Source organism: Heliangelus exortis, chromosome 1, assembly GCF_036169615.1.
Source record: "Heliangelus exortis chromosome 1, bHelExo1.hap1, whole genome shotgun sequence".
Taxonomy (NCBI): Eukaryota; Metazoa; Chordata; class Aves; order Apodiformes; family Trochilidae; genus Heliangelus; species Heliangelus exortis.
The window spans coordinates 104,940,069-104,956,419 of NC_092422.1; the positions used below are offsets into that span (position 1 = coordinate 104,940,069).

General features: G+C 37.6%; 1 protein-coding gene across 2 annotated transcripts in view; it reads right to left on the reverse strand.

The window, feature by feature from the left end:
• The window catches only part of CD247 (CD247 molecule), a 57,174-nt gene extending 41,545 nt beyond the window's left edge, over positions 1-15,629 (reverse strand). For both annotated transcript variants that reach the window (XM_071756621.1, XM_071756615.1), the window contains exon 1: positions 15,304-15,629. In XM_071756621.1, coding sequence (XP_071612722.1) covers positions 15,304-15,604 — 301 coding nt within the window. In that variant the 5' untranslated portion in view covers positions 15,605-15,629. The remainder of the gene's footprint in view (positions 1-15,303) is intronic.
• Between the last annotated feature and the right edge of the window lie 722 nt (positions 15,630-16,351).

A 16,351-nucleotide genomic window follows, 5' to 3' on the forward strand; every position in this document is an offset into this window, starting at 1 on the left:
AAGTACAAAGATGACATCTCACACACCCCACATGACACGAAAGCCTCTCTTCTTCCATGGCCTCACACAACCCAACCACTAGCAGTCAGCTACTTGGAGGAGGAGGAGTGTGACTGTGGCAATCACCTTGGAGTAAGCAATGTGACAGCCTTCCCCAATCAAAACAGGTGTAACAAAGGTATATTTCCTTATGGCAGGGCATCACCCCACCCATTTGAAAAGGGAAGAATTAGACTTGTCCCCCTCCTTGTAGCCCAGAATGTCTCAGGCTTATACACACAGTCAAACAGATGCATGGTGCTGGTTTAATGGTTTCCTGTCTTGACTGCTTTCTACTTTAAGAAACAAGCCCATCAACACCTTTCTAGAGCTGACAGAACTGTCATGGTTATGATCAACTGTCCAGGTATCTTCTGTCATAAAATTGAACTTTTTATTGAAATAATATCAAAACAAAACATTATGTTCTTTTTTTTTTTTCCATTTTGGAATTGAACAGACAAGTTATTTCTATTTAATGGTAACTGCACAGGCAGTTATTACTATGCTAGAGACTTCAGACTTGTTACGATTCAGAAAAACAGGGTTTGATGTAAATTTCAGAGTTTGCATGTCACAGAGCTGCATTACGTTTGTACTTGTAAGCTGGCTAGCAAATGTCATAAATACCAGAAGTTTCAAAAATTAAACATATTCACACCTATTATTGTTTGATGCATCCAAGCAAGAAGGCTGCTGAAAAGCCCTTTCTCTAAATTTAGTTGCAACTACTATTGCTTTTCCCACACCACTGGCAGTTCAGAGAGGCTAAGAAAGGAATACAGAGGGGAAAAATAAAAAATCTTGTGTCTCACAATTCCATTAAAAGGATTTGTATTATGCCTTTCTCCATGCTCAGTTTTAAATTCTCCTCAAGCAGCAGTAGTTTTAACCTGTTGTTTTTCCTTTATTATTTTCCCTGCTAAAAGGAAATTGCTACTGAAATACGGTATTAGAGAGTGGGACAAATTAAGCCAACCATAATAAAAACCTCATACTTCTACACCAAAGAGAAGAACAATAGGACAGAAAGATCACATGAAGGGATAGCTGCAGCTTTAGAGGAAGAAATTAATTGCTTTCATAACCGCTTTCACATATTCTCCTCATCTAAAATACACATTTTATTGAGGGTACTTCACTAGATTACATGAACATCACCTGAATCAGAAAACCCAGTGAGCAGGTCAAATAATTATTTTATCCTCAGTAACAATAATTTTGTTCTTCTATTCTAAATTCTTCTGCTATGATGTTTGAAGAAAGCTGTTTTGATTCTTTGTATTTTCATTTCCCAATCTATCCTTAAGGCATAATAAAGCAAATCTGACCATATAGCCACACTGAGAGAATTTTGTTCTCTCTCAAAGCTTTCTTACAGCAGGGAAGTTACACATTTCTCTAAAATCATATCAAAGGTGTTTCTCTTAGCAGGCTCTTGTCATTCAACAAATTCAATATTTTAAAGCCAGGAAGCTTGTTAGCCCTTAATTTCCAATAATGTAAAATGTGACAGGCACACACACAGAGCTTTTTTTTATTATTAGAAAACTGTAATGCAGCTGCTCTTATTTTTCAACAGTTATGTTAACACTATGCTTCATAGTTTGGGGCAAATGGAATATTATCGAGCAATATTTCACATTTTGTTAATATTTGTGTTACCCAACCAAAACTCCTATGGTTTAGTTAAGACCAATATATCATTCTAGTACATATATACCTTAAATTATTCAGTTTAACGGTAGCAGGTTTTATTAAGACTATACCTCTTATATGAATTAGGTAAGGTAAATGGTCAGTTACACATCTCAGATTTGTATCAAAAATAGCAAGTGAATAAATAAGATGAATGAAAAATAAGAATACAAATAGGGTTTACAAGACTTTCTTCTAAGTGTTAATAACTCACTTATAAACTAACTGGCAGAGTAAATATTGAAATCGCAGTTTCATACTGGGAAGTTGAACCAGGACTGATGAATCTTTAATATATACATGAATCAAAGGAGAGGAGTTTGTATCGCTCATTCAGAAGTGACTTCAAGTAGACACTGGGCTATAAGTTCAGCAGGTCAGGTTGGAAGGACCCCTGGGAATGACTGACTTGCACCAGACACAAGCAAGATATTACATATATGTGTTTAGAACAACATCCAGGGATATACACACAGCATGGTCAAAGACAAATATAATGAAACTTTAAAAGGTATATATGAATTCATGTTACTGGGCTGCCTGATTTCTAATTGGATTTTCAAACTATTTAATAGCTGTCTTTATTATTACAGAAATGGTAATAAATTTCAGATGTATCACTGGCAGAGAAGTTAATAACCAGAAAGACATACCCACACCTCTTGCTTATAAAAGACAAAATCCAGGTAGGAGTCAGCAAGGGAAATAAAGTAGGACAGAAACAGAAGAGTTCCCAGCAGCAATAGCACTCACTGTCTTTGAAATAGTAATGTCAAGCTTAAAAAAGAACTATTTCATTATTCCTGGCACCTGCTTAGAAAACATTTCTCCCGCACCTTGGGCTGCATCTGTTGAATAGGAGAACATCACTTACTCACAGAAAACTTCTGTTTATGTGATAAAAGAAGAAATATTATAAACAGATTTTGTAGTTTTAATACATATGCATCTAGCAGTAAACAAACACTTGCTAAAGATCATCTTTGATCCTTATTAAATCTACATTGAAAAATGTCTTCAATAATGGAAGCAAGCCAGATTTTTGTGCTAATTTACTAAATAGCATATATGAACTTACTGAGAGCTGCTGGTAATTCATACTTACAACCCAGGTATTTTTGTCCTGCTTTCCACCCATACTCTTGTACAGCATCAATAGTATCTGCATTTGTATCTATCCATTAACTTATATAGCATAAATGTCTGTAACATGCCTGTTTAAATGTTGTATATTCTTGTGCACATCTCAAATACATAAAATAGGACAAAAGACTGAAGAAGGACTCTTCGCAAAACTGTTTTTTGCTCCTGCAGCCATCCCTAAAAAAAAGCCCATTCTATAAACTCAAACTTCTCCCAAGTAAGAATTCAGTTCCTACCCACTTTCCACAAGAATAACCTGTGCCAAAACTATTCAGATGGTGTGAATGATTCTTCCAATCCCCCTGAAGTAATTCAGCCACCAGTTCATAGTTATTTTTATAACATGCACTCTGATTTTCATTTAATCTTCACTCTTCCTGGTGTTTTTTAGACAGCAATCATCACCTGTCCCAAAGCCTCTGCACGAATAAACAAGCGGGTGTTCTTTTACATGCTAAGTACAAGTGTTGAGGAGGCTATTTTTTTATTAGTTATACATAAACTCCATTCAAAGTGCCATTTGACTTCAGGGCTCTATTGCCAAATGTTTCACACTTTCCCTTGTCCCTTCCCAACTCAAGACTCCAAGAATGAAAAGCTTTGGGAAAAAATCCAAACGAGCTTTCAAGCAAGCTCATAGTCATCACATTCCCACATGTGACAGAGATAGGTGCCATGCAATGAGCATTTTCCAAGCCACATTATAGATGTAACTCCATATAAGCCAAAACACCCTGAACAAAAGCTTTGCTTAAGTATAGCTTCCCTTAGGCAATTTCACTTTTCAGGAACCAAAGACCAGGGAGCTGAAGACCCCGCTGCTATATTCAGCGCTGGAGGCAAAAGAGACTGCAGACACTGAGCAAATAAACTGCAGTCAGTCCCCAGAGGAAGTCCTTGCCTTGATGGCTGGTTAATAGTTAATGCATAGGGCAAGTCCTCAGTAGCCAGGAGCTACCCATGAGAAAAGCAGCATGCACTTACAGGAAGACAGACAGCTAAGAGCTGAACTTCAACATCTACTGAAATAGCAGGAACTATTTCCATTGAAAATAACGTATGTTTTAATTAGGCTAAATGAGATATTCAGACATGACAATCATCAGGTCCTAGCATAGGTGTTCTCGTGGGAGTAAATGGTGGCGAGAATAATTGTGCAAATATATCTGCAACCCCAATACTGCAGTCTATAAACATTAACACTCAGGTGCCAACCAGCTTCAACACATTAAGAGCTGTATGGGCATCAAAAGTGACAGCACAGGTCTGCTGCATGGAGCTCAATAAATGTTCTTCATCACACCAGGAAACTTTATCTAAAGACCTCAAGATGTCTTGTAAGTGTGAAATAACACACTCTGTACAGGACATTATTTTTTCCTCCCTGTCTCCACTTCAGGAAAACTAACAGCGTATCCATAACTCAACTTTGTTTGTTTGTTTGTTTGTTTCTCTCATCATTTCAGCTGAACCTAGAAAGATAGAAGTGTTTTAAAGAGGAAAGGAAACAGGCCAGTCGTTTTCCCAATGCAAGAAAAGGCTGTCCTGTAAGCAGTAAGAATCACTGTGCATGTAGCAGCAAAGTAGACACAACCAATATTTTAATTTCCTACATGCAAAATACACTGGAGGATCTAAATGGTACTTGCCAATTTAAAAAGTTTACATTCCACTCTGATTGATTTTTCTTAGTACCTGATAGCAATCTTCCTAATCAGGTAACATTAAAAAACACCACAAGACACTTAAAACCTATTCAGAGCTACAACAAATAAAGATGATGAGGAGTTAAATGGAAAAACACTGAAAAGAAAAACCTAAAGAGAAAACACTGCTTCACGAATAAAACACGGAATGACAGACTTGAGTAAAACCACTTCATAAAATCATTTATACATGTGAACTGACAAGTAAAAGCTAGGTAGTATAGCTACTTAGAGGCACTCTTTTCCTTGGGTGTAAGATACCTTCTATCTATGGACAAAGCTGAACACTACGATGTGTTTATTACAGTATGAACCTAAAGCTTCAGAAGTGGCTAAGACCCCACTGAACCCAAAGGCACAGAATGAGAAACTTTTTCCTTTCCAAAATGTTTGTGTACATTGGAGTCATTACAGAGGTAGCAGAGGCTCACAAAAACTTTGCTAACTCGATATCCGACTGTCTGGTAACAGCGTTTTTCCTCCAACACAGAACCTAGTGTAAGCTGCAAAAATCTGGCTGAGCAGTCTGGTAAATACCCAAGCAGTTTCGCTGAAGTAAAACTCCTGCTGACACCACTGGGGAGCTGCCTAAACAAAACAGATAACTTAAAGCCAGTTTAGGTCTATTTAAATGTACAGCAATTACTAAAACACAGACACAACCTAATTAAAAGGGAAAGGTTCTTCAGAAAATAATTCTATCGCCACACTAGTTACAGCATGTAGATAGCACATTTAGAGGTGAAGTTACTTGCCAAATATTTTTAAAGCCCTTCTTTCTGGATCCAGATAATCCTCTTCAAGAAAGGTCAGCACATGTGCTGAGCTTTCTCAGACTGCCTCTTCTGATCATATTTCATGTAGCTGACCCAAAGTATTTCATTGCATAACCCAAAGATTTAGTATCCTAGGACTTTCTTCTAAATCTTCCAGTCCTGTATAATTACTTACAGTTTCAGAAGTGACAGAATCATCAATATAAGCATATGTTATCAGTACTCATATTGATACTATTCTTAGATACCCATGCACAAGGGAACAGCACCATCTCTACACTCCCTTTTGCAGTCTCACACAGAGGAACCTGCACAGGGACTCTGGTCATGCTGAAACGCAGTTACTCCGAAAGACAGCACAACAATTTCTACAAGGATGGATGAGGAGACTTAGATATTCCACTCTATAGTGCTGACCCTTACTATAAGGCTCTGCAAAAAAGGTGAAAACATCATTAAGCCTTCTGCAGAACAAAAATGCGTTAACTCTACTAATTCACTGCAAAGGATAGAACACGACAACTGAAGTTGAGATTTATTTTGGTTTTTCACTGTAAATGTTTATCAAAATAACATTTGACTATCAGAAACTTCCCAGCACAAATTCTAATGGCATATTAATTGGGGAATGTTTCTAGACTTCCACTAGAATATCTCATCAAAACCAGTGAGTCTCTGGAATGTCTTGGTATATAGGAGCCCCCTTCAAGCTCCTGCTTTGGGTCAGACAGGATAAGGACTTGAATATGGATTTCTCTCTTCCCAAATGCAGAATGCTAATTGCTCACAGACTTTGTTTGATGGCTCACAAAAATACTTTGGAAGGGTTTGATTTACCCCATTGGAAAACAAGGAGGAAAATACCTTGCAAAGTTTTGCAGAAAGTTGATTCTCTTTAAGCTCTATTTTAAATGTGTTATTTTTTTCTACTAAAGTCATCGTGTCTAACAAATAGACATTTGGCTCAAGATGTAAAACAAAGAGAAAGGGGGTAAACCTGTTACCTACTTCTTCGTAGCCGAGAAAGATAAAATCAGATAAAAACACTTTGGAAAAGATGTTACAGTGAGATAGGGCTGAAGGTTCATATCTAAGTTCTTTAAGGAAGTTATAAAAAATAAAACAAAAATTAAAAATTTTAAAATTGTCTCAAGCCTGAAAATCTGCTGCTGCTTTTCCATCAGAAGACACATAGCTAACAACAGCAACAAAAGCATTATAACCTTGCTGAGTTTTGAGGGAAGTAGTAAAACAACATGCGAGTTATTCAAAGAAAAGACATGAAATTATCTGTGTGAATAGGTAGAAGAGGGAAAATTCTGGTTCCGTCTATTTCACATTAATAGTAAGGAATTCTGAAATTGTGAGAATTCAAAATACAATGAATTAAAACTCCTGCTTCTAGAGAGAATTAATTTTGTGAGAATCTCATGTTTTTTCAACATTTGAGTCAAGGCGAAACACTTGGAGTTGTGATCAAAATGCATCCTTAGTTAAAAAGTCAAGTAACAAACACAGTATGCATAACTTTTAACATTTCATTATATTTTAGGCAAGATTCTTGTAAAGAACAAGAGTGCTGGAGACTCGTAGTTATTTTCAAAGTTTTGAGGATGGACCATAATTTTGAAGTTATAAGCAGTCTTCATCAGGACTTTAGATTACAGCTAAAACAGATAAGCATCTGGGAGGTAGTTGCCTTAAAAAAAAGTTACTCTTAGTTCTCTTGCAAACTTTACACAGAAAATGGACTATGTTGTGCTATTTTCAGTGGAATGATTTGTAAATTGCCAGAGACAGCCATATTCTCACCCAACTGTTGCGCTTGATGCAGAAAGCAGGAGTCACCTGCCAAAAATGGGGATGGAAAAGCAACCACTCCATGCAGTGTTTTGGGCTTTCAAGAGAGAAAGGGCACTTACAGCTCCCTGGCTGTCCCAGCCACACATCCCAGCCACACATCTGTGCCTTGACCAGCACAGGCCAGGTCAGGGCACTGTGCTCTGGGTCTTAGCAGTCACGGCACAATCCCACTCACATGCTGCACAGTGCAAGTGTGTAGGCAAAGCTCCCATCACCTCCCTATTCAAGAATAAGGGTAACAGGACTCTACTGAAATCATAATTAAAACTAATCTTACAGCAAGAGATTGAGAATTTTTTTTTCTCTCTTTCCATTTTAGATGCTTATTCCGAGAAGCTAAATTCCAAAAAGCCTTTATGGCATATATTAGGTGCTCATTTTTAAAAGTAATTGGACTGGTTGTTTGACCTTCTGCTTGAAATCCAGATGGGTTCACCTTGCTTATCTTCTCTGGTCCACTGCGTATAATACATGAATGCTTAGTTTTACCTTTCAAAGATCAATAGTTTCTAGAACATAAAAAATAGGCAACCTGTGATGGGGTACAACTCCTTTTTCTTCTCAGGAATAGGAGAATCAGAGGATAGTTGTGGCAAATGGTATGTTTCTCTCATTTATTTTCACCTATTCTCTTTAAGCTGACCACCTGCAAAGATTTAATTTTTACTATTTATTCATCAGAGTAATCCCCCAGCAAAATACATGCAGAGAATTTACATGTCCAGAGAGAGACTAAAAAAACAAGAAATCCATTACTAATGAAAGGCATGGAAGAGGTATCTGAAGATAAAACCTGCAGGTAACAGACAAGCATGAGGTCACAGCAACAGATAGTAGAAGCCTCCAAAGTCAGTTAATTATCATATGGATTGCTTCACTTGTGTTGCATTTGTAACTCCCCAAACTCCAAACTATTAAGTTCTGAACCAAGATTAGCAGTGAAGATTTTTGCATACCCTGAGAAATACAAAAATTAAAAATTATAATTAAAAAAATCAAACAGAAAAATGCGTATTTACAATACTTCATAAAGCACCACTGCCATACATCTCTATTGAAAATATTTTATTAAGAATTTAACAACTTCTAATACAAATGACTAAGCATTTTAAGAATCAGTTCACCTGCACACACTCAGTCAGGTATTATACCTTTAGGTAAGAAATCATAAAATAACATAAAATAGCAATTGATTCCTGAAAACTGTCTGCAAGTTGTTAGGAAGAAATCTGCAGAACTGAAGTAGCATTCTTGAAAAAACAAAAGAAATTAATTTGCTACAAAACATTTTATGAGCAGAGCAACTATATTCAGAGTAATTCACAGAATGGTTTACTTGCTTCTTCAAAATGATCTTTAGTTTATGTACATTTTTTTTTTTTACGAGATACCAGTTATGTAATACTTCTTTATCTGTATCCTGTCTTCATTACTTCAGAATTTATTCTGCTATTCAATCTTCAGAAATTTATCTGAATGCTTGCACAAAGTGCTACTGAAATTAGTTTTCTTACATAAGAGCCTAAAGTTATGATATTGTGCAAATTCACATCATGGAGAGAGAAAAAGAAGGAGAAAGAGAGGGAGATAACTCCAAATAATTCTGGTAAGACTTTTCTTCCAATTGGTTTTACATGGCTGAACGGGGAAACAGTGTAAATTGCAACAACACATGGTGAATAGTCACAGAAATTACTTCTCCTACTAAAGATTTTATGTTAGTTTCTCCGACTGAAGCTTGCTGATATGCAACCAAAGAAAAACGATCTAATATTATAGTAATTAGATGGCTATAATGGGCAACATGGTACTACTCAAAATTTTTCTTTAAAGGATTAAAATTCTGCTGTATTGTGATTGTGAGCTGGAAGGTCTCAGCCTAGGAATCTAGTTTATGTATAGTTTTAAAGGACATAATTCAAACCATTCATCTGTTTCTGAATGACAAAAAACCCCCCTCACACTTGGTAACCAGAAACGTGCAGTCGCTAACATTTGGAATTTCAGATCTTTCACTGAAATTATCTTTACCAAGAAGTTTAAACAGTGACTTTGTCACACTATACCAAACTCTTGCTTCAGATTGACCTCATAAATTATCATACAAGATTTTTTAGTTTGAGCTAGATGTCTATATCAGTTCAAAACAAATAGCTCACAAACAAAGCATCTAATAATTTTGGGCCTTGCTTCTACAAACCTGTGCAAAGAACCTCGATCCTCTTGCAGGATCTGGGTAAGTATGAGGGGTTTACCCACCCAGAGAGCACTGACATCTTGCTGTTTGGCCCTGTCAGTGCCTCAGTTTGCTTTGTGATGAGATACATGCCACGGGGAACTGGAATGAATTTACAACACATGCTTATGTATTAAATATTTTGGAAACATTTTGATAAATACTTGGCTCTGCCATTTCACGTTTGGTTGTCATGCACATGACAGCAACATTCTAAGTGAAATGAATGCAAAACACCATGTTCCTAGCTGGAACAAACTGATTAAGAAATCTGGATGAACAATCAGAAAAATGTGGTGGTTTTTTGTTTGGTTTTTTTTGGTTTTTTTAAGTTGCAAAAATCTTTCCTTATTAAATGGCAAATGTACATTTACTTAAAAAGAAATCAAACACCACCCAAATTAAGATTCCCTTTATTTCCTGGATATCACATCCTATCTAATGAAAAAAGTGTTCCAGTCCATTATTCTGACTTTTTTTTTTTAAATAAAAAAATTTGTTAATGAATTTTTACAATTCAAGTTTTGGGGCTCTTAGGAAAGCTTCTGCATGTGTTCTCTGTTTCTAAATACCTGATGTGCTTTTCTTTTTCACCAGAAAACTATTTTCAGTGCTTGCCAGCCATAAGCATTGCAGCATCCTGATGGAGGCTGACTTATCACCCCCCAAAAAATGGCTAAAAAAAAAAAAAAAAAAAAAAGAAGAAAATTTATAAGTGGTGGGTTAAACAGCTGGTTTCCTCTTTTTCCATTTCTGGAGCCAGGCAGGCTTGCATTTTCAAAGTTTCCTTTACAAGCTAGAAAACTTGACTAGGAAACTCAAAAAGTTAATTTATGGTGAAATTTAAGATGAAAATCTGAACAAGCAGCTTGAATTTAAAATAAATCCTACATATCAATACTTCTTTTAAAAAAATAAACAGAAAGGTTGACAATTAGTCACCCTCTGGACTTATCCAGTGTCTCCTCCTACATTTTATGCTATCATTTTTTTGAAAATTTTGTAACCTTTCTCCTTTGTCAGCTTCCAACGAATTCTAATTTGATACATATTTGATCTCCTCGTTATCTGAACTTTCAAAGAGGCTTCTCCTTCATTTATAAATATAATTTTAAAAATGTTCTACTCAAAAGGAGTCAGGATATAGATGAAGTTTTCATACAATTGCAACTCCCATGAAATAAATAACCCAAACAGTTTGAGCATTTCATCAGGCGCCTGCTTGGCAGAAGGGCGGTGTTTAACATAATCCTGCGTACCAAGAGTATGTGGAGTTGGAAAACCCCAAACTTGCTCTTCATCTTGTAAGATTTGACAGACATATAACAAAGTATTGGGCACACAGAGGGCTACTGAAGGTTGATGGTTTACTCCAAGGAAACTTGCAGGGATCCAAATCTTTCCAGCCTATATGGTTCAGCAACTGACATGGCTCCTGTCCCTTAAGCAGAACTTACAGGCACCTGTGCTTGCAATCTGAGGCTTAGAAGATAGATGTTTTCACTTTATTATTAACAGCTAAATTGTCAAAATACTGAAAGAATGACACATTGGTAAGTATACCATTCACAAAGATTGATATATCCGTTGTATGTGGTCAATACATGCATTTTCACTGCCTTCTGAGATCTATGTATGGACTTCAGAACTGTAAACTAAGCTTTCCATTTGCCTGCATATATTATCTCTTATATATATATATTAAATAATAAACTGGTTGCATACAACAAATTGGACTTAACAACCTTCATTGCTTTCTGGAAAAAAAAATTATTTGGACTGTCATACCTTAAAAGCTAAAAATACTATGTATTTTTTTAATGAGCAGAATGGAATTTACTTAAGACGATATTCAAGCCCAATCTCAAAATACTACATTATGCAAAAGTACATATCAGAAAAATCTGCAAGCTTTCAGTTTCTTGAAGACACTGGAACAACATGAATTGTTTTCTTGATGCTAAAAAGAAATATCAGTAAATGTTTAATTTAGATGATGACTGAAGTCATAATATTAGTGGAACAGTGAAAATCGATAATGCCTATAAGACTACAGCTGAAACCAGACAAAACAGGTATCTTTAACACCATAAATAATTAAAGTATTTTTAAGAAGCCATATCGTTCATTCAGGACACCCTAAAAACCCTACAGTTTTCTTTCCAGAATAGCTGATGCATCTTAGGTTTCCACATACAATATAGACATTCAAATATAGAATGAGCTGGAGAATGGGATGGGAGTCTGATGTTTCTCTGCACTTATGCAAGCAAGAAATTTTAAAAAAAAAATTTTTTTTTAAAGGGAGCTTGGTTACAGTTTGGAGATAATTAAGAAGCAAATAATTTAATTTTATATATATCCTTTTTCCTTGCGCAGGCGTTTTTACTTACAGTGTGAGTAACCATCCAGGTTTGTGTAAATAACAGAAAATTGCTGTCACAAGTGTTTCTCACGTGTACATTCGTTAATAAATCAGGTTCCTGTCCCCTTTAAGCTGCTAGCTTAAAGGCACCTTCTATTTAGAAGAACCTTCTATTTTACCTCCCAATGTGGCTTTTTGTTCAGTCTTACGTAAGAAGGACACACACAGGAGAAATAAAAATATATTTTCAGACAGCTCTTTTCTGGCTTGTATATACTTCTCCGTCTAGCACACATGCAAAATCAAAAGGAAGGTTATCATTAGCTAGTTGCTTTATTCATTAGGAATTTTGCTTGTAAGGGTTCCAACAGAAAATGCTTCTTCTACAATAAGCATCAGAGAATTGAATCTAGTGCTGCAAGAGCTTTGCGCTTTGTCCCTTTACACACACAAAAAGGCTACATTTGCCTACATTTTGTTCCATTTGCTGGAATGTGTCAGTTCACGAGTTTTGCCATGAATTATTAAGGAATCATTGTGAACAGGCAGGGGAAAAAGGAAAGGCAGCATGTAAAAGAAAGCCTTTCGATTATTTTTTCCCTAGGCATAACAAGACCTCAGCTAGGAGGAGTTAAGAGACAGCATATAAAGACATGGGGATGGTAGTCAAAATAGTTCATATTTACTTGTTTGGGTTTCTCGGAATAGTCTTGAAAACAACTTTTAGTTTACAGATTTTGCAGTTTGTGGGCCTGCCAAGTCATCTGATCAAAAGGAAGGAACAAATGAACACTAAGATCCATTACCTGCCTACTTTATCACCCTGTCCCTGAACTGATAAAAAAAAAAAAAAAAAAAAAAGGCTCCTGGCATCATGGCATCCAATGGGCAGAAGACATAATTATGCAGAACAGCAAAATATTTTGAAAATAAGCTGTGTGATATCTGCCAAAAACTGACATGTTTTAGTTTCCACAGAGTTCACAAAAAAAAGTGGACAATATCTCATTCAGTTTAGCAGATGATTACAAGAAAAGTGAAAAACAGGGAAGGGCTATACTTGAAGAAATTCTTGCACATATTTTCATACATACAAGTGTGTGTTGCTTATTTGTATAAATCAAAGTGTCATCTCATCAGCCTTAAAAAAAAAAGGGAGCAATTCTACAGTGTCACCCACAGTACTATTTTATTGCCACTGGAGCCTGTCATACCCCAGACTAAAAGTTCTGTAAACTGTCCAAAAGTTTTTGCCATTTAAATTGTGGTATTTGGATAGAAATCTTTTAATATGCCTATGTTGCATTAAATGACATGATTAATCAAGTAATTTACTCAGAAATTAAAATTATTTTTTAATGCACTTTTGAACAGAGCAGCCATAGGAGGATCTTGGCTAAACATGCAGATGTACACTTTTATACCTCTGAGAGAAAAACACAGAAAACTGAATGTGTCTATCATATGGTTTCCCTCTGTAATTTGCTTGAAGGTGAAGTATGAACATTCTGAAACTTTGTCTGATGTCAATAATTCAAAATCTGAACCAGAATAATTGGCCTATCTCTAGAATTATTTTTTAAACAGGTTTGGGTTTGGTTGGTTTGGTTTTTTTCCCATGCCTATTTACTTTGGCACTCAGAAGACCGATAGGAAAGGCCTTGTCATTTCATCAGTCCCGGTCTTGGCAGCATCTTTCAATTGACCATTTGAAGAATAACCACAAAATATATTGTAGTAAAGTGCGATGAACTCCCTGTAAGGCAGTATGCAGCTTACTGAATCTGAGCCTGTTTTATGAAAAATTAAAGTTCACTCTAAGAAGGCTTGAAAACACACCAGGCAGCAGCAGCACATCTTTGATTCTGTTCATAGCTGTGAACTAAAAGACCCATCTCTTTGGCCTCATTTTTGAACTAAATTCACGGTGATCTTACATTTTTGTTGCTGTGTGTTTTGCGTCAATGAAGTAGCAACAATGTAGCAATTGTGTTACATTACTTATACCTATACTCCTCGGCTAAATACTACTATTTTTTGAACTACTATAGGTATCCAATGAAAAATACTTCCTTTCAAATCCACAGGCAATCATCTACAAATGAATGGCAATTTTAGCCTGTTCAAAATTTGATCTCATGTATTCCTTAAAAGTGTGAATACCCCCTAAGAGCTTTGCAGCAGAGAGCCCTATAGGCCTTAACCACCCACAAACTGTATTACATGTTTTTCAATAAAAGTTTTCTGCTAAAAGTGTACAAACAAGAGCCTTCAGGTATCTTGTGACAGATTAAAAGGAGAAAAATGCAAAAAGATATTTTTGTCATTACATTGTGACCTATTTTTTGAAACTACACAATGTAAGCACCAGAAGTATCACAGGTAAGTATGGAAGGCATCAGAAAGGGAGAGAGGCCTCAGACCTAGTGGGGGATGAACAGAAGGCAGGCCTGCCAACTGAGCATTCAAGGCTGCTAAAAATCCTCCTGAAACATAACCTCTGCAAATTACCACAACCGATCCCACAGCACCAGTAAATGGCTGCACAACCTCCAATCTCCAGAAAACTTTCAAATAAAAAGTCTGTGGCGCTCACCAAAGGTCTTCAGCGTAAGGATGGCTTGTTCATTAAGCAGAGTTAGGGCGTATGTTATGGGGGAAATTCCTCCAGTGTACTTTGCTTTATGGCATGCACAAACATGGCCTACTAGTATCTGGCTGGCCTTGGCTGAGGCCTTCTCCAGATGTAAATTTTGTAGCTCTTTCAACCTAACTAAGCCACTAAAAAGTACATTCCTCTCTCCTAAAATTAATGTGACTTTTGAAGATTTGTGCATATCAAAGTTCACTTTCTCCCCAGGTGGGGCCAGCATATGCACCACCATGAGTAAATATAAAAAGGTAAAACTTACCTCATTTTACATTGTTTCTAGCAGAGAAGAGCACGAAGGCAGACACATGAAATGAAAGACCCTATTTCCAGCCTGATGGGTATGCTGCTTACTGCAAACCAACACACCCTCCCCCCCCAAAAATACCCTTATGAGTAGCACGGCCCTAACTTTACCTCACTAAATTAAAAGCCTCTCTTGCGCAGATTACTACAAGTCACAACATTTTCATGATGGCACCAAATTTCTCCTGTTAAATGCCAAGGAAACTCTCTCAAGTGAGTGACGAGTGCCTTATTTACAGACAAGTTGTTGTTAGCCTTGCTTTGACCGGAGAGATGTCCCTCCTGAACCAGCAGCAAGAGCCGTCCTTGCCCCCTCCTTCCACTCCCCAGCCCTCCAGAGAGGGTCTCTTTTATCAGGGCAGTCCTACACAATGAATCCTCCTCCCTTTTCACAGCTGACCATGATTCCAGACATGATGAGGAGGACAGGAGGTCCTCCTCCTACCAAGATGGTGGGGAATCCAGCACAGAAACGAAATGTTCTTTCCTCAAAAGAGTTTTAAAATAAAATCCCGCCTTACCTGTGACTGGGGGCTGAGCCTGCAGGATGGCAAAGGTCACGATCCTCCTCCACTTCATCTTGCTGGTCCAGGCAGTGCTGAGGAGCAGGAGGCCACAGGCACAGGGCAAGGAGCAGAGGCGCCTACACGGGCTCTGGGCGCCTGCCAGCCCCGCAGGAAGCTCAGCTCCTCTGAGGGCTTTCGGAGTCCACCTGCTGGCAGCGGTGCCGAAGCATGCGCCTTCCTCTGCCTCGCAGACAGGCAGCCTCTGAAGCCTGGGGTTTATGTTCTTGCTATTGGTGTTTGGGGTTTCCTTTTGCATTTTTGTCTTTTCCTCCCTGCAAGCTGAGTTTGGGTGGGATTCCCCCCCTCTTCAGGTTGTCTTATGGTTCCTAGGACATCCCAGTCAGCAGCTGCTGATCTCTAAAAGAGGCCTAGAAAATACCAATTATACCAAATCCTTCCTGACTTCGGAAGGGATATAATGTAACTAAGCCCATCTTGCAGTAAGGCAGGAACAGAAGTATTGTGAGTTACAGTGACTCTTGAACAAGTAGCTGGCTAAACTGGTAAAGATATAAAATTTATTTCTAAATCTAATTGAAATAATCTTACCATGAGCAACCTGATGTGGCTGCACTCTCAGGGCTTCAGGGCTGTGAGGTGCTGACAGCAGGGACAGCCGGACTCTGCTGAGTCAACATCCATGGGATGTAACAGACCTGAGCAACTGCCCCTACCTGGCTCATTTCGGTTTTACCTGTGAAATGGAGATGCCTTTTGATGTGAACACACCACATCTTTACATTTCAAAAGAGTGTCAGTGTGTGCAAAGCTCTGGAGCAGTTTTGTCCTCCAAGCCACAGCAACCCACAGGGCGGAAAGCACGTTCCATCTCTACAGAACACCTTCTCCTTGCTGGGTTTGAAACAAAAAGCTTTGCAGCCTCTAGCTACGTATTCCATTTCTACCCACTGAGCATGCCACAGCATCCAGCCTCCTTGCTACTTGTGACAGATCCCGAGGCAGACCAGCACACCCCATGAGCAGGATGCATGGCTTGAGAGGT